This window comes from Mustela nivalis (genome assembly GCF_964662115.1).
Source record: "Mustela nivalis genome assembly, chromosome: 1".
Classification (NCBI taxonomy): domain Eukaryota; kingdom Metazoa; phylum Chordata; class Mammalia; order Carnivora; family Mustelidae; genus Mustela; species Mustela nivalis.
In genome coordinates, this window is record NC_139020.1 from 160,042,961 (window position 1) to 160,060,077 (window position 17,117).

Here is a 17,117-nt window from a genome sequence, read left to right on the forward strand (position 1 = left end):
TGACCCTCTCAAAAGGCCGGAACCCCCATTCTGCCAACCCCTAAACCCTTACCTTATTGAGGGTGCGGACAGCAGCGTAGCGGAGAGCGGCTTTAGGTGAGCTGCAGAAAAGCTGGAGCACTGTGGGGAGATAGATGCCACGTGCCAGGCTGCCCTCACTGCCCAGCAGCTGGGAAAGCCCAGGCCTCCCGAGGTAGGGTACAGAGATACACAAGGGCTAGGAGACTGTTCAGACACAAACCCTGGGTTCACTTCCTGCTGGCACCCTCACCACAACCAAGGGAGAGAGCACAGAAGCTTTAATGTGCCCATGAGAGCCGGTGGGTGTCGTGAGTGATGATGGCTGCTACTTCCTTAGTCCCTCTGTGCCAGGCATTATGCTAAGGAGTTGCCGTGCCTTGTCTCGCTGATCTCTCACCACCCCACAAAGCAGCTCTTACTATCATCCCCGTTTAACAGATACAGAGACTGAGGCACACAGGTGCAAAGCTACTAAATACACTTGAGACTAGCTGCCAGGAAATGGCAGGAACCAGGACTGAAATTCAGGACTGCCACACACCTGAAATCTGGGCCCTTTACCCCTGCAAAGTGGAACTGCACTCCTCTCTCCTGGGCATGTAAAGAAACCAGAACTACCTCAATCCTGGCTTCACCAACTGCTCTGGTTCCTATCCTATGTGGTTGTATGTCAGGCAGTACAACCCTCCCTGTGCCTTAGCTGTCAGAAAGCCAGGACTCCAAACCAGACTATTGGGCTCCGGCTTCTAGGCTGAGTGACCCCTCTGAATTGCCTTCTCCTTTGTCTGCGACAGCTTGGCCCCTGGAGAGCATGTACTGGTTTTCTCAATCTTAGGTTCTTCCACCAGACCCCCTTGCCATGGCTAGCCAGAGTAACAGAGCCCCAGGCTCTTTAATGAATAGTGAGATGGAACTAAAAGTACCCTATCCCCAGACATAATGCATGTGAGAGAGCCTGGTACGGTGCCTGGCACTGAACATATACTTACTAGATTCCGGATCCTTTTCTTAAAAAGGATCTTTACTATGCCAGGGCCTATTAGTGGGCGTTTTGTTTTCCCCAACTCTCAGCCCAAGGCCTCATTCCCAGCAGGTGCTAACACGTGGGGCGAAGGGAGGGCTATAACCTGACACGGCCGGGGCCAGCTCTTTGGCGCTGCAGCCTGGCAAATTGACGATGGCTGAGGCGGCTTCATATACCACCATCTCATGCTTGTTGCGCAGACAGCTCTCAATGAAATCAAACAGTGGGCTGTCCCGGCTACAAAAGAATAGGGGTGACAAGAAGTTGGGGATGGCCCAGCACTGAACAAGGCATCACCTAGCCAGGGGAGACAAGAGCCATTACCTGCCGTCCTCCTCCTCCAGCTGCTTGCTGGCCACCCGGATCATCATGCAGTAGGCAAAGGGAGACTTGAGGCCGTGCCGGGTGAACTTGCTGATCATCTTATTGACAGCCAGGCGGTCGTTCTTACGCACATGGTACAGGAGCCCCAGAGCATGGTACTAGAGACAGGAGATCACAGCAGAGCACAGGTGTGTGAAGCTCAGGTCTACTGGCTGTGTGGCCCTGGGCAGGCCACTTCATTTCTCTGGGCTTCAGCCTTCTCATTTCTTTTTTTTTTTTTTTTTTTTTTTTTTTTTTAAAGATTTTATTTATTTATTTGACAGAGAGAAATCACAAGTAGATGGAGAGGTAGGCAGAGAGAGAGAGAGAGGGAAGCAGGCTCCCTGCCGAGCAGAGAGCCCGATGCGGGACTCGATCCCAGGACCCCGAGATCATGACCTGAGCCGAAGGCAGCGGCTTAACCCACTGAGCCACCCAGGTGCCCCAGCCTTCTCATTTCTAAGGTGGGCATCACAGTAGCTACTTCAGTGTGGCTGTGACAATTTCCCCACGTGGGATATACCACGTGGATATACCTGCAGTCTAGCTCCTGCCTCTGATTTTGGCAAGGGTCCCAATGGGCACCAGGAGTACAGATATGGAGGATACCACAGATGCCAGAGATGAAAGAATGGGGTGCAGTATTTTTCAATAAGAGAAAGCGGGAGCCAGGCCCCAAGCATGGACATATGCGGTAAGCGTGGCATGTGGCACACCTCCCATGAAGCCTTGTGGCATTAAACCTTACGACACCCCTGAAGGTAGGTATCTGTAGTCCCACTGACTTGCCCCAGGACTCATGGCTGGACCGGCAAAGCTAGGTCTGCAGTGCCCAAAGTCAAGGGATTTCCCCTTCTGGGGATGTACGGGGATGTACGGTGTATAGAGTTATTTCCTATCCCCCTGCTCTTTGTTTCTTTACAAGGGTGGTGTTCAAAGGCTAAGTCATGCAACCATGGGTGTCTTGTATGAGAGAATCTTCTCTGACCCTGGTAAGTATTTTGAGGGGCCACAGCTGGCTCTGAAGAGGAGAGGCAGCACAAGGGATGAGGAGAAAGAAGAGATAAATACATGGGGAGCACCTACAGGTATGCATTCAGCAGATGGGGGTTTGTTTTTTAAGATTTTACTTATTTGAGAGAGAGAGAAGGAGAGGGAGCACAACAGGGGCAAGGGCAGAGGGAGAAGCTGACTCCCTCCTGAGCAGACAGCCTGATGCGAGGCTTGATCCCAGGCCCTGGGATCGTGACCCAAGCAGAAGGCAAATGCCTAACCCCACAGGTCAGAGTTCTAGATGCTATCTCATATTATCCTCACAGCTTTGTGAGGCAGTAACTTTCATTCCCATTTTACAGACAAGGAAGCTGAGACTCACAGAGGTAAAAGGAATTCCTGGCCCAAAGTCACTGAAAAAGAGTTAAGTAGTTGAAAGCCCCACCAAGGTATTTACATGCATCACTAACAAAGCCAGCTTGGCAAAGGCTGTCTGCCTGCCTGGGCTGAGTCTGCTTCCTCCCATACCCCAAAATACCACTCAGCTGGTTATCAAATACTTGAATATTTCAGTCCCAGCGGGTAAGCAGCCTCTAACTTCCATCTTCCCAAGTGGTGCCCTGGATTCTCTCTCCAAACTCCCAAATTCCCCCCCAGTCCAATGACAAAAGATTAAAGCCCGTTCCTGCTAGGGACCACCAGGATCTCCATGGTGAGTGTCCATTCTGACCAGCTAGTGCCACACCATCTGCCTAAGAACTGTAAATATCATTGCTCTGCTCACACCTCACCTGGACCATGATGTTGTCGCTGGATGCCGCCTCCTGGGCCTCATTCACCCAGCGCTTGACCACATCAAAGCTGCACTTCAGCAGGTGCTATGGGAACAAAGCACATTTAAGAAGCAGGCAGGCAGGACCCTCTGCTGTCATACCTCCTGGCCCCAGTTCACAGTTCAGTCCAGCTCTGGATCCTCCCTCAGACACAGCCCAGAGCCTCCTCATTGTGCTGGTTCTGTGAGACGGTGCACAAGGAGAGCTCCTACCCTCACTCTCTGCCCCAGTGGCAGATCTCCCACAAGACCCAAATTCCAACGCTCAGTCATCCAAAGGGATAGGTCCCAAGAGGTCCCTAGTATGCCTCACTAAGAGAGTTGGTGGGACTCTCAGATCTGGGGATACGGAAACACTATTTTTCCTACTGAAAAGAAACTCTGGTATTTCCTTTGTTTCCCAATCTGCCACCCAGCCCCGGCAGGGACCCCAGCTACACACCAGAGAAGACACCAGGGCAGAGCTGGAGACACTGGGCACCTTGTCCACAATGGCCTGTTTCATGTAGCGCTCAATAGCCTGCAGCATGGTGCTCTGTGGGGACAACGAGTGAGGGGGGGAGGGGACCCAATCAATCCTCGCTGACCATCAGAAGCACAGGTGATGGGTGGGAAGAGTGAGGGCAAGGAGGAGGCACACCTGTTTTTGGTGTTCTTGTGCCCCGCCCGCACCCCCACATAGCCTGGCTCAGTGAGATGCAGGACAACCTAATGCATGAGAAGGAAGATCATGACTGAGCCTTGCCAAGAAGCAGGGAAGGAGAATGGCTGCTTGGTGGGGACAGGGGACTCACATCAGTAATCTGGCAGAGGGCACGCACAGCCGGGCCCCGGTAGTTGTCTTCTTTCCCAGTCATGTCCTTTGTCAGGCTGTGGGAGGGGAAGGCATCGTCTACACACAGAAGATTGGCGGGCCCTTCCTAAGCACATGCCCCACCCATTCGTCCCCAGCTCTGGTCACCACGTTTGCCTGAACTACTATACGAGTCTCCTAACTAGCACTCTCACTGTATTCTTAGACCTTCCTGGTCAAAAGCCACACGGCAACAAGAGAGATTTTTATAAAACTCAAAACTGATGGGGCACCTGGGTAGCTCAGTTGGTTAAGCAACTGCCTTTGGCTCAAGTCATGACCCTGGAGTCCCAGGATTGAGTCCCACATTGGGCTCCCTGCTCAGTGGGGAATCTGCTTCTCCCTCTGACCTTTCCCCTCTCATGCTCTCTCTCTTAAATAAATAAAGTCTCTTAAAAATAAAACAAAACAGGGGCGTCTGGGTTGCTCAGTGGGTTAAAGCCTCTGCCTTTGGCCCTGGTCATGATCCCAGAGTCCTGGGATGGAGCCCCGCGTCAGGATCTCTGCTCCGTGGGGAGCCTGCTTTCTCCCCTCTCTCTCTGCCTGTCTCTCTGCCTACTTGTGATCTCTGTCTGTCAAATAAATAAATAAAATCCTTAAAAACAAAACAAAACAAAACAAAACTTGAAACTGACCAGGTCACTCTCTGGCTTGGATTATAACATTCCCAAATCTTCCTATTGCCCATTACCATCAAGTATAAACTCCTTGACAGAGAAGTCCCCCAAAAGGCCATACTCTCTCCTCTCCAGGCCTTTGTGTATGCTATTCCCTCAGCCTGGAGCACTTCTGACCCCCTCCACCTCTGTCCTATTATCTATCTATCTATCTAGATTTCTTTTTTTTTTTTCCTTCAAGATTTTGTTTACTTGGGAGAGAGACCTCAAGCGTGAGAGACAGCATGGGCAGGGAGGGGCAGAGGGAGAGGAAGAGCCAGGCTCCCTGAGTAGCAGGGAGATCAATGCAGGGCTTGTTCCCAGGACACTGGATTCATGACCTGAGCTGAAGGCAGGTGCCTAACCAACTGAACCACCCAGGTGCCCTTATCTCCCTCCCTCCCTCCCTCCCTTCCCTTTTTAATAAGAATTTTTGGAAGAGATTCATTCTCAGCAGCGACTTTCTTTCTTTTGGAAAACTATGGAACGCTTCACAAATGTGCCCGCCTTCCTTGAGAAGGGGCCATGCTAATCTTTGTATTCCAATCTTAGTATATGTGCTGCCAAAGCTAGCACCATCCTGCTTGTTCTTCCTTATCCTTCAGGACTTTACTCAGACAGGTCTAGAAGGCCTTTCCTGATCCAGATTCAAGGTGGATATCCTTCGGGTCTGTTCTCACAGTCGATCACAGTTCCCATGATAAACTATTATATCTTAACGCCTGTCTGCCTGGCTATTTCTCTGTCAATTCTGGGGCTGCAGAGCTCATGTTGGTCTCATTTGCTGCCATATTCCCAGAGCTACACATAGGGACTGGTGGACATTCAGTAAATATTTTCTAAACGAATCTACGAAATCTCCCCCAACCATCAAAGTGTGGCAAGAATGAGAGAATTGAGCCCTAGTTCTTAAGGACAGGGATTATATTTTAGTTGCATCTGTCCCCTGAATAATTCATTGTGAAGCAGAAACCAGTACTTGGTAAGTGAGCCTGTCCGTATACCCCCTGCACTCTCTATGTCTATTTTTCTTGTGTTCTCTCTTGGTACTCACTAAAGTCTTTGTGAAAGTTCCAGGCTGGCTCAGCTGACTGAGAGAAAATCAAGGCAAGGAAGGATGTGTGCCAAGGTAAGTCCAGAGAATTAAAAGGGAAACTGTATACTCTAGAGGCTGCCATGGGATGGGCAGCAGTAACTGAAAGATGAGGAAGACAAAAGAGGAAAGGATACCTGGCATGATGTCAAACAAGACTCTTTGCCTGACACACATGAGAAAAACGGCCTCTGTGGCAATGGCATCCATCAGAGGAGCCATCCATAGACCCAAGACTCACCTGCTGGTGACGATAATAACATCCTCAGCGATGCAAGACATCTCCTTGATGGTCAAATAGCACATCCGACGGAGTGTGGGCTGGTTAAGAAATAGGAAAAGCCCTGTGACGCTCGGTTCAGCATGAGGACCAAGGTTAGGAAAACTCCAATCCACACAGAGGTAGACAATACTGACTGAGGGCACTTACATCATTGGACTGAAAGAGCTTGGTCATGGCAAAGAAGGCCTCGGTTGCTTCGGTGGTCCCTAGGTGCTCCCCCTGTTTTAAGCAAAAAAGAAGTGTCAGCTTGGGAGAGGGAGGCCAGAAGGCTCTTTCTGCCAGATCAGGCCAGGCCAGATCCCTAGACCCTGCAGAGGCTCCATCAAGGGCAATGCACCAGAGTTGGACACTGAGGAGACCCAGGGCTTGATGACAACCACACAGGAGCTGTCAAACACCCTAAGCTACCTGATTTAGCACCCCTCCCAATAACCCCCAGCACCATTTTTCCCACCCCCAAGCTCCATCCTCTTACCTGGTTTATGAGGTAAAGGATCTTGGTGAGAATGTGGGCACATTTTCGAGGGTTGATGGGAGTTTCATTAAATACTCGGGCCTAAGAAGCAACAGCAACCAAAAACATTACCTTCTAGCCCAGTTTATTTGCCTTCCACTGACTGCCCTCGAGCACATTCAAGATCTGAGAAGTTTCAGGATAAATAAATACATTTGCCTGAAAAAGCTTATTTTCATAAGCGAACAGTTTTGTTTTGTTTTTTCTTTAATTCATCTATTAACAACTCCTCAAATATTCCCTAAATATTAGTTTTGGATGTGCTGACTTACTAACAGATACTCAGTAGTAAATACTTGTTAACTAGAAGCAAAGAACAACAACAAAAAATGCAAATGTCATCAAGTCTGTCCAGGAATGAAGCTTTCCTGTCTTTCTGGGAACAGGTTTTCTCCTTTACTGCTCTTTATTTTATTATTTATTTAGTTTTAAAGATTGTATTTATTTATTTAACAGAGAGCTAGAAAGAAAGCACAAGTAGGGGAGCAGCAGGCAGAGGGTGAGGGAGAAGCAGGCTCTCCACCAAGCGGGGAGCCTGATGTGGGGCTCCATCCCACAACCCTGGGATCATGACCTGAGCCAAAGGAAGCCGCTTAATCGACTGAGCCACCCCAGCGACTTTCCCTTACTGTTCTTTAAACCACCACTTTGAATGTCTTACTATTTTGAGTAGGACATGAGCACTTAGGATGAAAGAGGACAAATGACACTTGCCTCCTGGAGTACTGCACTCTTCTCAAGATGCTGGAAGGGGTTGGAGCCTCCACCTACAGAACACAGAAGACTGAGTACAGGTTGTAAGGCTAAATTGCAAACCTCCCATACTATTGTCTACCTGGTCAAGTTCAAATTACTACAGAATGGCAATCAAAGCTCTACACCTTGCATATAGATCTTACCACTCTCCTGCAGGGAGCCCCTTTTACCCCAAACCTCTTAGTCACCCAGCAGCCCTGGTAATAGTGCCCCTCACAGCGACTTGTCTTGCATTCATTTACGCAACTTATAATTAACTGAGGCCCTACCATGTGTGAGGACCCCCATCTTGTAGTGACTAGGATATCTTCATAGTAAATGTCACATTTGTAATTAATTACATGTGTCATTATCTGGCTGGTGCGTATCTTCTCCACTACGCCTGTGACGTAATATTCCCAGCTCAGGCACCGAGTGTCTCATTTGTTCTACTGCAGTCTCAGAATGCAGTACAGTGCCTCGCATCCCGTAAGCGCGCAAAAGACGTTTACTGAATAAATGAATGGAAGAGGGTTCTCAGCCGCAGAACACTGGCTCCACGGATTACACCGCAATCTGGCCAGCAGCAGCGCAGCCTCGGCGAATCCCAAGAGGTATCACGGACAAAGTCACAACGGTGCATCTGGCCGGACCCCTCCCCTTGACAGCTGAGGAAACTGGGGCCCCCAGAGGAGCATGACCCGCCCAAGGTCACCCCGCGAATCGCGGTCCGAGCTCACGAGAGAGGGAAGTGGAGCATGCTCGGGCTCTCCGAGGCCTGCCACTGACCAGCTGCGGACCTTGGCACAACCCCTGTCCCTCACTGGGTCTCGGCTTTAGGTCTAGGCAGCGGCCCAAAACGAGCGCTCCCGGCGGAGGAACAGAGAGCCTGCGCTAGGGTCCAGCCTCCCCTAAGCCTACGCCCCCTCACCCGATTCCTCGTCTTTCTTGTCGAATTTCTTCAGCATGGTAGTGCTGTCGGGGCGCAACGCAACAGCCCTCGGGTAGACCCGTGCAGGGAACGGCGGCGATCCGGCTGCGGTTCCGCACACCCAACTTCCGGCCAGCCACGTCGCCCTGCGCTCTGCGCAAGCGCAATCTCCGCTCTGCGCAAGCGCACAACCCGGCGCTGCTCCACGCTTTAACCCTCTCCCTGCAGTGGAGGGACAGGTCGCAGGTCCCGGGTTTCGCCGGGAAGGGTGGAGGCCTAAGACTCGGGGCTGACGTGGTCCCCCAGCTCTGCACCTTACGTCCTCTTTTTCTGTGCAATGAAAACAGTAGTTCCTCCCTCACTGCATCGTGGCGTTAGTTTAAATGGGCTTTCGAAGGTGAGGTCCCTAGCACACTGACCAGCAGTAGACCCTCAATTGTTAACCTGTTATTATTGTCATCTTCTCGAGGGACCTCACTTTGTCTCCTTACCTTGCCTGATTTTTCTCCCAAGCTCGAATCACCATCTAACACACTGTATTTTACTTTATTGATTTTATTGTCTTTTATTCACTGCCGTGGATCGTGTTGGCATGTAGTAGGTGCTCAGTCAATTCTTGTTGAATGAATGAACTTACATGCATGAAATGAGTTAACTTTTTCTTAATAATTCATATCTGCTCATCCACCCCCCAGTCACATCTAATCCTGGTGCAAATCGGTTTGTACTTTATTAGCTTTCAGGAATCTAAAGTAAAAAACCAGCATAAAAACTTCAATGTGCTTTTAAAATACTTTAGATACTTAACGAGCTCCTAGATGCGCCACCCTAGCGCTGAAGGCGGGGATGGACTGAAAGGGGAAAGAGAAACGTCACCCAACAGTTGGTCTTCCTGGACACCTGCGCGGGACACTCTGAGGCTAAGGTAAGGGTGGTGCATGCCAGCCTGCCAAACTGCATTTGGCTTGGGCAAACCCGAGTCAGGATAGCCGAGTGCTGCAATGCGTGTTGAGCCCCAGCTTACCTGGGGAGGAGGCTGCCCATTGCCAGGCGAGAAGGAGCCCTGGTGACCCAGTGGTGGAGAGGAGCGGCAGGGGGCGGGGCAGAGGCCAATAAATGAAAAGGGAATAACAGTGTAGCTGGAAGAGTGGAATTAAGGGGAGGGACCAGGCTCTAGGGTTAGTTTTGCGGAGGCTGAGGCTGGGGGCTAGGGAGAAGCAGGGGAAGGGGATCTTGCACCAAGGTGAAATTGTCAAGACCCAGAAAGAGATTCAAAATCTTTAACCAGTAACCCCACCCCATATCCGGTGGAAATCATCCAAAAGAGAATAAACTTGCCCACTGCAGCAGTTTGCAGTAAGATAATTGGAGACACCCTAAACGTCCAGCAATAATGGGATGGTTAAGGGAATTATGGTAGATATATCAGATGAAAATTTCCTCACCTTTTATAAAGAGGTATTTCTGGTGACTTGGTAGGCAAAATGCAAACTTCTTAGAATAAATGAGACATTAAACAAGAAAAGCAGGGTGTAAAAGTGTTCACAATTAAGGTGAAATAAATATGCCTCATGGTTAAAAAGCAGAAAAGAACCTCAGAAATTTGGATTGTTATGTTAAGAGGTGAAATACAGATGAATTGGGCTATATACCGATGAACTAAAATATCCTTTTATGTCTTAATATAAATTCTGTAAAACTCTATATGGAGGCCAAAGTGTATAATTTTTACAATACCTTTCTGAGAATGAGAATTATGAGTGGTGACTCTAGCTGTAACTATGGGTTTATATATATATAGTTGTAGGGTTTTTATTATTTTTAAATGTTAATATACATTCTTCAGGATAACTGCTAAGTCCTTCATAGAAACACAGAATACTGAAAGTACAAGAGAAACTAGGAAAATCTGAATGACATTGGTAGATTGTACCAATATTCGTATACTGGTTTTGATACTACTTCTTATTAATTTTACTAGTTTAAGAAATTGAGGTATAAGACTTCATAAAATCCACTCTTTTAAATATACAATTTAGTGGTTTTTAGTATATTCGAGGAGATGTGTACCCATCACCACTAATTCCAGAACATTTCATTGCTCCCAAAAGAATGTGGTATCCAGGGCGCCTGGGTGGCTCAGTGGGTTAAGCCGCTGCCTTCGGCTCAGGTCATGATCCCAGGGTCTTGGGATCGAGTCCCGCATCGGGCTCTCTGCTCAGCAGGGAGCCTGCTTCCCTCTCTCTCTCTGCCTGCCTCTTAGTCTACTTGTGATCTCTCTCTGTAAAATGAATAAATAAAATCTTAAAAAAAAAAAAAAAAAGAATGTGGTATCCATTAGCATTCCTCACTCCCCTCCCTTTCCCAACCACTAATCTACTTCCATTTCAGTGGATTTGCCTCTTCTGGATAATTTGTATAAATGGAATAATACGATATGTGGCCTTTTGTGTGTCTGGCTTCTTTCACTTAGCATGATGTTTTCAGAGTTCAGTCATGTCATAGCATGAATCAGTACTTCATTCCCTTTTATTGCTGAATAATATTCCATTTTATGGAATATGCCACATTTTATCATGCATTAGTTTACGGACATTTGGGTTGTTTCTACTTTTTTGCTCTCATGAATAATGCTTCTATGAACATTTGTGTACATGTTTTCTTTCTTTTTTTTTTTTAAAGAATTTATTTAATTATTTGACAGAGAGAGATCACAAGTAAGCAGAGAGGCAGGCAGAGAGAGAGAGGGAAGCAGGCTCCCCGCCGAGCAGAGAGCCCGATGCGGGCCTCGATCCCAGGACCCTGAGATCATGAGCTGAGCCGAAGGTAGCGGCTTAACCCACTGAGCCACCCAGGCACCCTGTGTACATGTTTTCATGTGACATATGATTTCATTTTTCTTGGGTATATGCCTAGGAGTAGAAATACTGGGTTATATGATAACTATTTTAACTTTTTGAGAAATTGCCTGTTTTCCAAAGCATCGGCACCACTTCATATTCCTACTAGTAATTTCAATTCATCACCAATTTCTCCATATCTTACTAATGCTTATTATTATCTTTTTGATTGTAGCCATCCTAGTGGGTGTGAAATGGCATCTCTTTGTGGTTTTGATTTGTACTTCCTTGATGGTTAATGACACTTCAGGTGCTTCCAGGCCATTTGTATATTTTCTTTGAAGAATTGTCTATTCTTCAGTGAATTTGCTCGTTTTAAAATTGGGGTTTTTTTAAATCGTAGAATTATAAGATTTCTTTATATATTCTGGGTACTAGATCCTTATTAGACATATGACCTGCAAATATTTTCTTCCATTCTTTGGGTTGTCTTTTCACTTTTTTTTACAGAGTCCTTTGAAGAAGAAACGCTTTTTAAAAAAAATTTTGATGTGGTCCAATTTATCTATTTTTTCTTTTACTGCTTGTTCTTTTGGTGTCCATATTAAGAAATTATTCCTTAACCCAAGGTCATGAGGATTTATCCTGTTTTTTTTTGTTTTGTTTTGTTTTCCGAAGAGTTTTATAGTTTTACCTCTTACATTTTAGGTCTTTGGCCCATTTTAGTTTTTGTATATGGTGTGAGGTAGGGGTCCAACTTCATCTTTTTGCATCTGGATATCCAGTTGTCCCAGCACCATTTGTCAAAAAGACTATTCTATTATCCATTGAATTGTATTGTTATTGAATTGTATTGTTACTTTTGTCAAAAATCAATTGATAGTAATGTGTGTGTTTATTTCTGGACTCTAGATTCTATTCAACTGATCTATAGACTATAGTTTTGTTTTTTTTTAAGATTTATTTATTTGAGGGCGCCTGGGTGGCTCAGTGGGTTAAGCCGCTGCCTTCGGCTCAGGTCATGATCTCAGGGTCCTGGGATCGAGGCCCGCATCGGGCTCTCTGCTCGGCGGGGAGCCTGCTTCCCTCTCTCTCTCTGCCTGCCTCTCTGTCTACTTGTGATCTCTCTCTGTCAAATAAATAAAATCTTTTAAAAAAAAAGATTTATTTATTTGAGAGAGAGAGAAAATGGGTGGGAGGGACTGAGGAAGAGAGAATCTCACACAGACTCCGCACTGAGCCCAACCTGGGGGCTTGATCCCATAACTCCAAGACCACAACCTGAGCCGAAACCAACTAGTGCCCTGTGTACTATAGTTTTACAAGATGCTACCACTGGGGGAAACTAGGTAAAGTATACATGGCATTTCTTTGTATTATTTCTTACAACTGCTCATGACTCTATAATTATCTAAATAATTATTTAATTTTGAAAAAGCAGAGATTTTTTTAAAAAGATTTTTTGTTTGTTTATTTATTTGACAGAGAGAGACACAGTGAGAGAGGGAACACAAGCAGAGTAAGAGGGAGAAGCAGGCTTCCTGCTAAGCAGGGAGCCCGGTGTGGGGCTCGATCCTAGGACCCTGGGATCATGACCTAAGCCAAAGGCAGACGCTTAACAACTGAGCCACCCAGGTGCCCCTGGAGATTATTTTTTTTAAGACTTTATTTATTTATTTGACAGACAGAGATCACAAGTAGGCAGAGAGACAGGCAGAGAGAGAGAGAGAGAGAGAGAGGAGGAAGCAGGCTCCCTGCTGAGGAGAGAGCCTGATGCGAGAGGCTCGATCCCAGGGTCCTGGGATCATGACCTGAGCGGAAGGCAGGGGCTTTAATCGACTGAGCCACCCAGGTGCCTCAAAAAGCAGAGATTATTTTTAGGGTACATTCTTACCGCCACCACCCCACCTGTGCGCCTGAACTAAAAGAAGTGCTTTGTTCTAATTTTTCTTGCTTTCTCCTGAGGTGCCTACTCTCACCCTCCAGGTGGCACCAACTCACTCTTTTTACCTCTAGTTTTTCACAAGTTGGAGCAGGAAAAAGGTCCACCAGAATGACTCTGGGCAGTCTTCTCCGAGCCCTGGCCTGCCCTGAAGCTCCCCTCAACATAACAGGGAGATTCAGGGCTACCTTTGCTTTAGGGAGCATCTAGCCTCATAGAATGAATTCCCCAGTCAAAGAAACAGTCCACTATTTTTTCTCCTTTGAAAACATTCATTAGTTCATTCATTTAGTCAGTTAGCACTTGCTGAGCACCCACTACTACGCAATTCTTAAAAACATAGCAAATACTCTATACAGGTAAGGTATTATCTTAATAAAAACTGGGCTTTTTTTTTCAGGATCAGACAATGAACACAACTCCCCACACACATTTGCAAACTGTAAAGGGCCACACTATAATAAGGTATGATCAATATTGGGGCAGGAGTGTCACAATATAAGAGCTGGCATTTATCAAGGACTCATCAGAAGACAGACATTTCATGTATTTTATCCTTAACCTACCCAAAGAAAGGTTGGAGTAAACATCACTGCCCCTATGGTCACAAAAACAGGATCTCAGAGAAGTTATGTACATTGCCAGGGGATTCACAGTTACTAAATGACAGAGCTGGCTTTAAAAACTAGGTTCCCAGGTTGCCAAAAGACCTAAAATGTAAGAGGTAAAACTATAAAACTCTTCGGAAAAAAACGCTTAACTGACTAAGCGACCCAGGTGCCCACCAAAGTGCCTTTAAACCAGCACTTACCCCAGACATTTAGTTGTTTCCAGTTTTTCGATATGTAAATGACATGGTGACAAACATCTTTAGTATACATTTTGTCTCTGTTTCTCTTTGTTTCCCTAGGCCACAAGGGAGGTAGCCCCTTGTCAAAGGATGTGCTGATACTGCCTTCCAGAAAGTTCATGTCAGTTCCATTTCTCTAGTTTGTTTTAGTTTAATTTAGTTTCAACATTTGGTTCAGCATTTAGTTTAGTTTCAGCATTTACCAGTCATTGCCCCTAATGAACAACCAGAAAATGAAACTGACGTTTCTATAGCTACTTCTTTGGGCTAGGCATGGTACTAACTCACTCTTACATGATCTCATTTAATCTTCATAACAATGTCAGGAATCTAAAATTCAGAGAGGCACATTCATTTGTCCAAAGCTAGGAATGTAAGCAGCCAGAGTGTTAAACTCCTTAAAACCTTCCAAAGGATTCCCCTTGCACTTAGAATAAAATCCAAACTACTCCTTATGGCCTATGAATCCCTAATGCTCTGCATCCTGCCTCCCTCTCCCACCATGCTCCCCTCTAGCCATACTGGTTTTCTTTCTGTCCCTCCAGTTCTCTACCATCCTGCCCACCACAGGGCCTTTGCCCTGCCATTTCCCCACATCTTTTACATGGCTGTTGCTTTCCCACTCTGGCTCCACCTCCTCGATGAGTTGGTCCTAATGTCCACAGCTAACATAACAAAAGACCCCTGTCTTTTCCATGATCTTGTGTTATGTCCATCATGGAAGTTTATCACTGTCAGATTGGTCATTGATTTGCTTGCTGTATTTGTCAGGATCTTCCAGAGAAACAGAAACAACAGGGTGTGTGTGTGTGTGTGTGTGTGTGTGTGTGTGAGTGTGTAGAGAGGAGAGAGAGATTGATTTACTCTAAGGAATTCATTCATGCAGTTATGGAAGTAGGCAAGTCTCATGATCTTCAGGGTGAATCGACAATCTGAAGACTCATGAGAGTTGATGATTTGGTTATAGTCCAGGTCCAAAGTGTCTGAGAACGAGGAGAGCTGATCATGTAATTCCTGTCTAAAGACCAACAGGTTCAAGACTCAGGAAGTGCCAATGTTTCGATTCAAGTCCAAAGGCAGAAAAAAAGCTGATATCTCAGTTTGAAGGCAAACAGGCAAGTGTAGTTCTCCCTTAGTCAGCAATTTTGTTTTATTCAGGCCTTCAACGGATTGTATGAGGCCCACCCACATTGAGGAGGGCCATCTGCTTTACTTGGTCTACTGATTTAAATGTTAATCTCATCCAAACACACTCTCACAGAGAGACCCAGGAAAATGTTCGACCAGACATCTGGGCACCCCATGACCCAGTCAGGTTGACACATAATATTAGCCATCACACTTATTTATCGTCATCTCTCCACCTTTAGCTGCTAAGGCAGCTCCTTGAGTCCCTGGCAATTGGCACATAGTAGGTGTGAAATAATAACAACTGAATGAATGCATGATAGAGCCTAGATTCCAGCCTTGATCCAAGCAATTCCCCGTTAATTTTTTTTTCACATTTATTCTTTTTCTGTAATAAATGATTTCACATTGATCACTGATGATTTACTGAAAAGAAAATGATGTAACATCTAAAATCAAATCAGTGTCCCTGTGCAAATGTACGATTTGTGTGTGTGTGATGACAAAGCCCTGGATTGGGAATCTGAGGGCACTACTCAGCTTCTTAGGGACCCTCAGTTCCCAGGCAACAAGTTAACACCCATGTTGTTCTTCTCTGACTGTGTGACTGTGAGCCAACTGAAAGTCAAGTCGGCCTGCAGCAATGCTTCAAGGTTACTGAGAGATGATTTCCTGTCACTGCAAAGTGGGAGGAGAAGCAGCATCTGCAGGAGGGGTGGAGTAGCTGAATACTTATTAGTGATTCATCAGGAGCTGATGACAATGAATAGAAAGGGTTAGAAAATCTCCATTGATCAGACTGAAGAATAATGACCTTCCAGTATATCCAAAGGGAGTATCTGTGATAAGCTCTGAGGCCTGCACCCACCCCTCAGTTACTGTTTTAGAGAACCCATAATGCCTGAGTCCAGTAAACGTTGGCTTATGCTGGGGTTTGGGGATTCTGTAGTCAGAGGTCCCTGAGGACAAGTTATATAAACAGCTAAAATACACATGCATGATGTGGTAGAGTGTACACAAATCACACTTGTGTGAATAAAGCAGGAACACATTTCATGTGCAAGGACTTGGTTCTGGCATTGCCCCGGAGGGTATTGATACAATTTGTGAAGGACCTTTGACTCAGGAACCTCCAGGGAGTTCAGCCATAAGGTTGATTTCATTTTTCTCTTGCAAAAAATATCATGGGGGACCTATTATACATTATGCTTTGCTTGGAAGGGACTTGAACAAGAGTTGCTGTGTTGGGGAAGGAAGGGCATGGAGCTGGAGTGCTCAAGAGCCACATTTAGCATGTAATTGCACCCCAGCCAAACAGAGGCATCAAGAGGAGGGAGGGAAGTGGGGAGAGAGAAAGAGAGAGGAAGAGAGAAGAGGAGAATCCTTGAAATAATTAAATACTTGCTATTTACTACCCAAAATCACTCCAAATAGCCATCATGGAGAAAAAAAAAATAGAACATTGCTAGATTATATTGTCTTGTTTTCTTATTTTGCTTCAGACTTGGGCAATTGAGCAAAACATTTTGGTAAATGAACAAGCTCAGGAGCCGTTTGGGTTGGGCTCCAGTCCCACCTGCCATAGGTGCCATCAGTGCCATCGGTGCCATAGGTATTTAAACATAATTAATTCTTTCCTATTTTAAAAAGGAAAATAGGGGTACCTGGGTGGCTCAGTGGAATGGGCCTCTGCCTTTGGCTCGGGTCATGGTCTCAGGGTCCTGGGATTGAGCCCTGCGTCAGGCTCTCTGCTCAGCGGGGAGCCTGCTTCTCCCTCTCTCTCTGCCTGCCTCTCTGCCTACTTGTGATCTCTGTCTGTCAAATAAATAAATAAAATCTTAAAAAAAAAAAAAAGGAAAAGAGAATAAACCTCTCCTTCTGACTACCACCCCCTTGGGATTATCTCACCCTCTCAGGAAAATCATTGATAATCCATACAAATTATACAGATGACTCCTGGAGACCCTGGGTAGCTCTCTCGGTTAAGTGGCCAACTCTTGATTTCCGCTCAGGTCATAAATTCAGGGTGGTGGAATCGAGCCCTGTGTCTAGGCATCTG

At 46.2% G+C, this 17,117-nt stretch overlaps 1 protein-coding gene and 1 long non-coding RNA gene across 2 annotated transcripts in view; one reads left to right on the plus strand and one right to left on the minus strand.

Moving 5' to 3' along the window:
* The window catches only part of COPG1 (COPI coat complex subunit gamma 1), a 27,220-nt gene extending 18,758 nt beyond the window's left edge, over positions 1-8,462 (minus strand). The window contains exons 1-11 of the mRNA XM_082747512.1: positions 8,299-8,462; positions 7,347-7,399; positions 6,594-6,674; positions 6,266-6,337; positions 6,077-6,156; positions 4,028-4,103; positions 3,676-3,768; positions 3,193-3,279; positions 1,370-1,527; positions 1,149-1,282; positions 53-120 (exon numbers count right to left, since the gene is read on the minus strand). Of these exons, the coding sequence (XP_082603638.1) occupies positions 53-120; positions 1,149-1,282; positions 1,370-1,527; positions 3,193-3,279; positions 3,676-3,768; positions 4,028-4,103; positions 6,077-6,156; positions 6,266-6,337; positions 6,594-6,674; positions 7,347-7,399; positions 8,299-8,335 (939 nt within the window). The 5' untranslated portion in view covers positions 8,336-8,462. The remainder of the gene's footprint in view (positions 1-52; positions 121-1,148; positions 1,283-1,369; positions 1,528-3,192; positions 3,280-3,675; positions 3,769-4,027; positions 4,104-6,076; positions 6,157-6,265; positions 6,338-6,593; positions 6,675-7,346; positions 7,400-8,298) is intronic.
* The window catches only part of LOC309872844, an 802,828-nt gene that overhangs the window by 318,820 nt on the left and 466,891 nt on the right, over positions 1-17,117 (plus strand). The window lies entirely within an intron of this gene.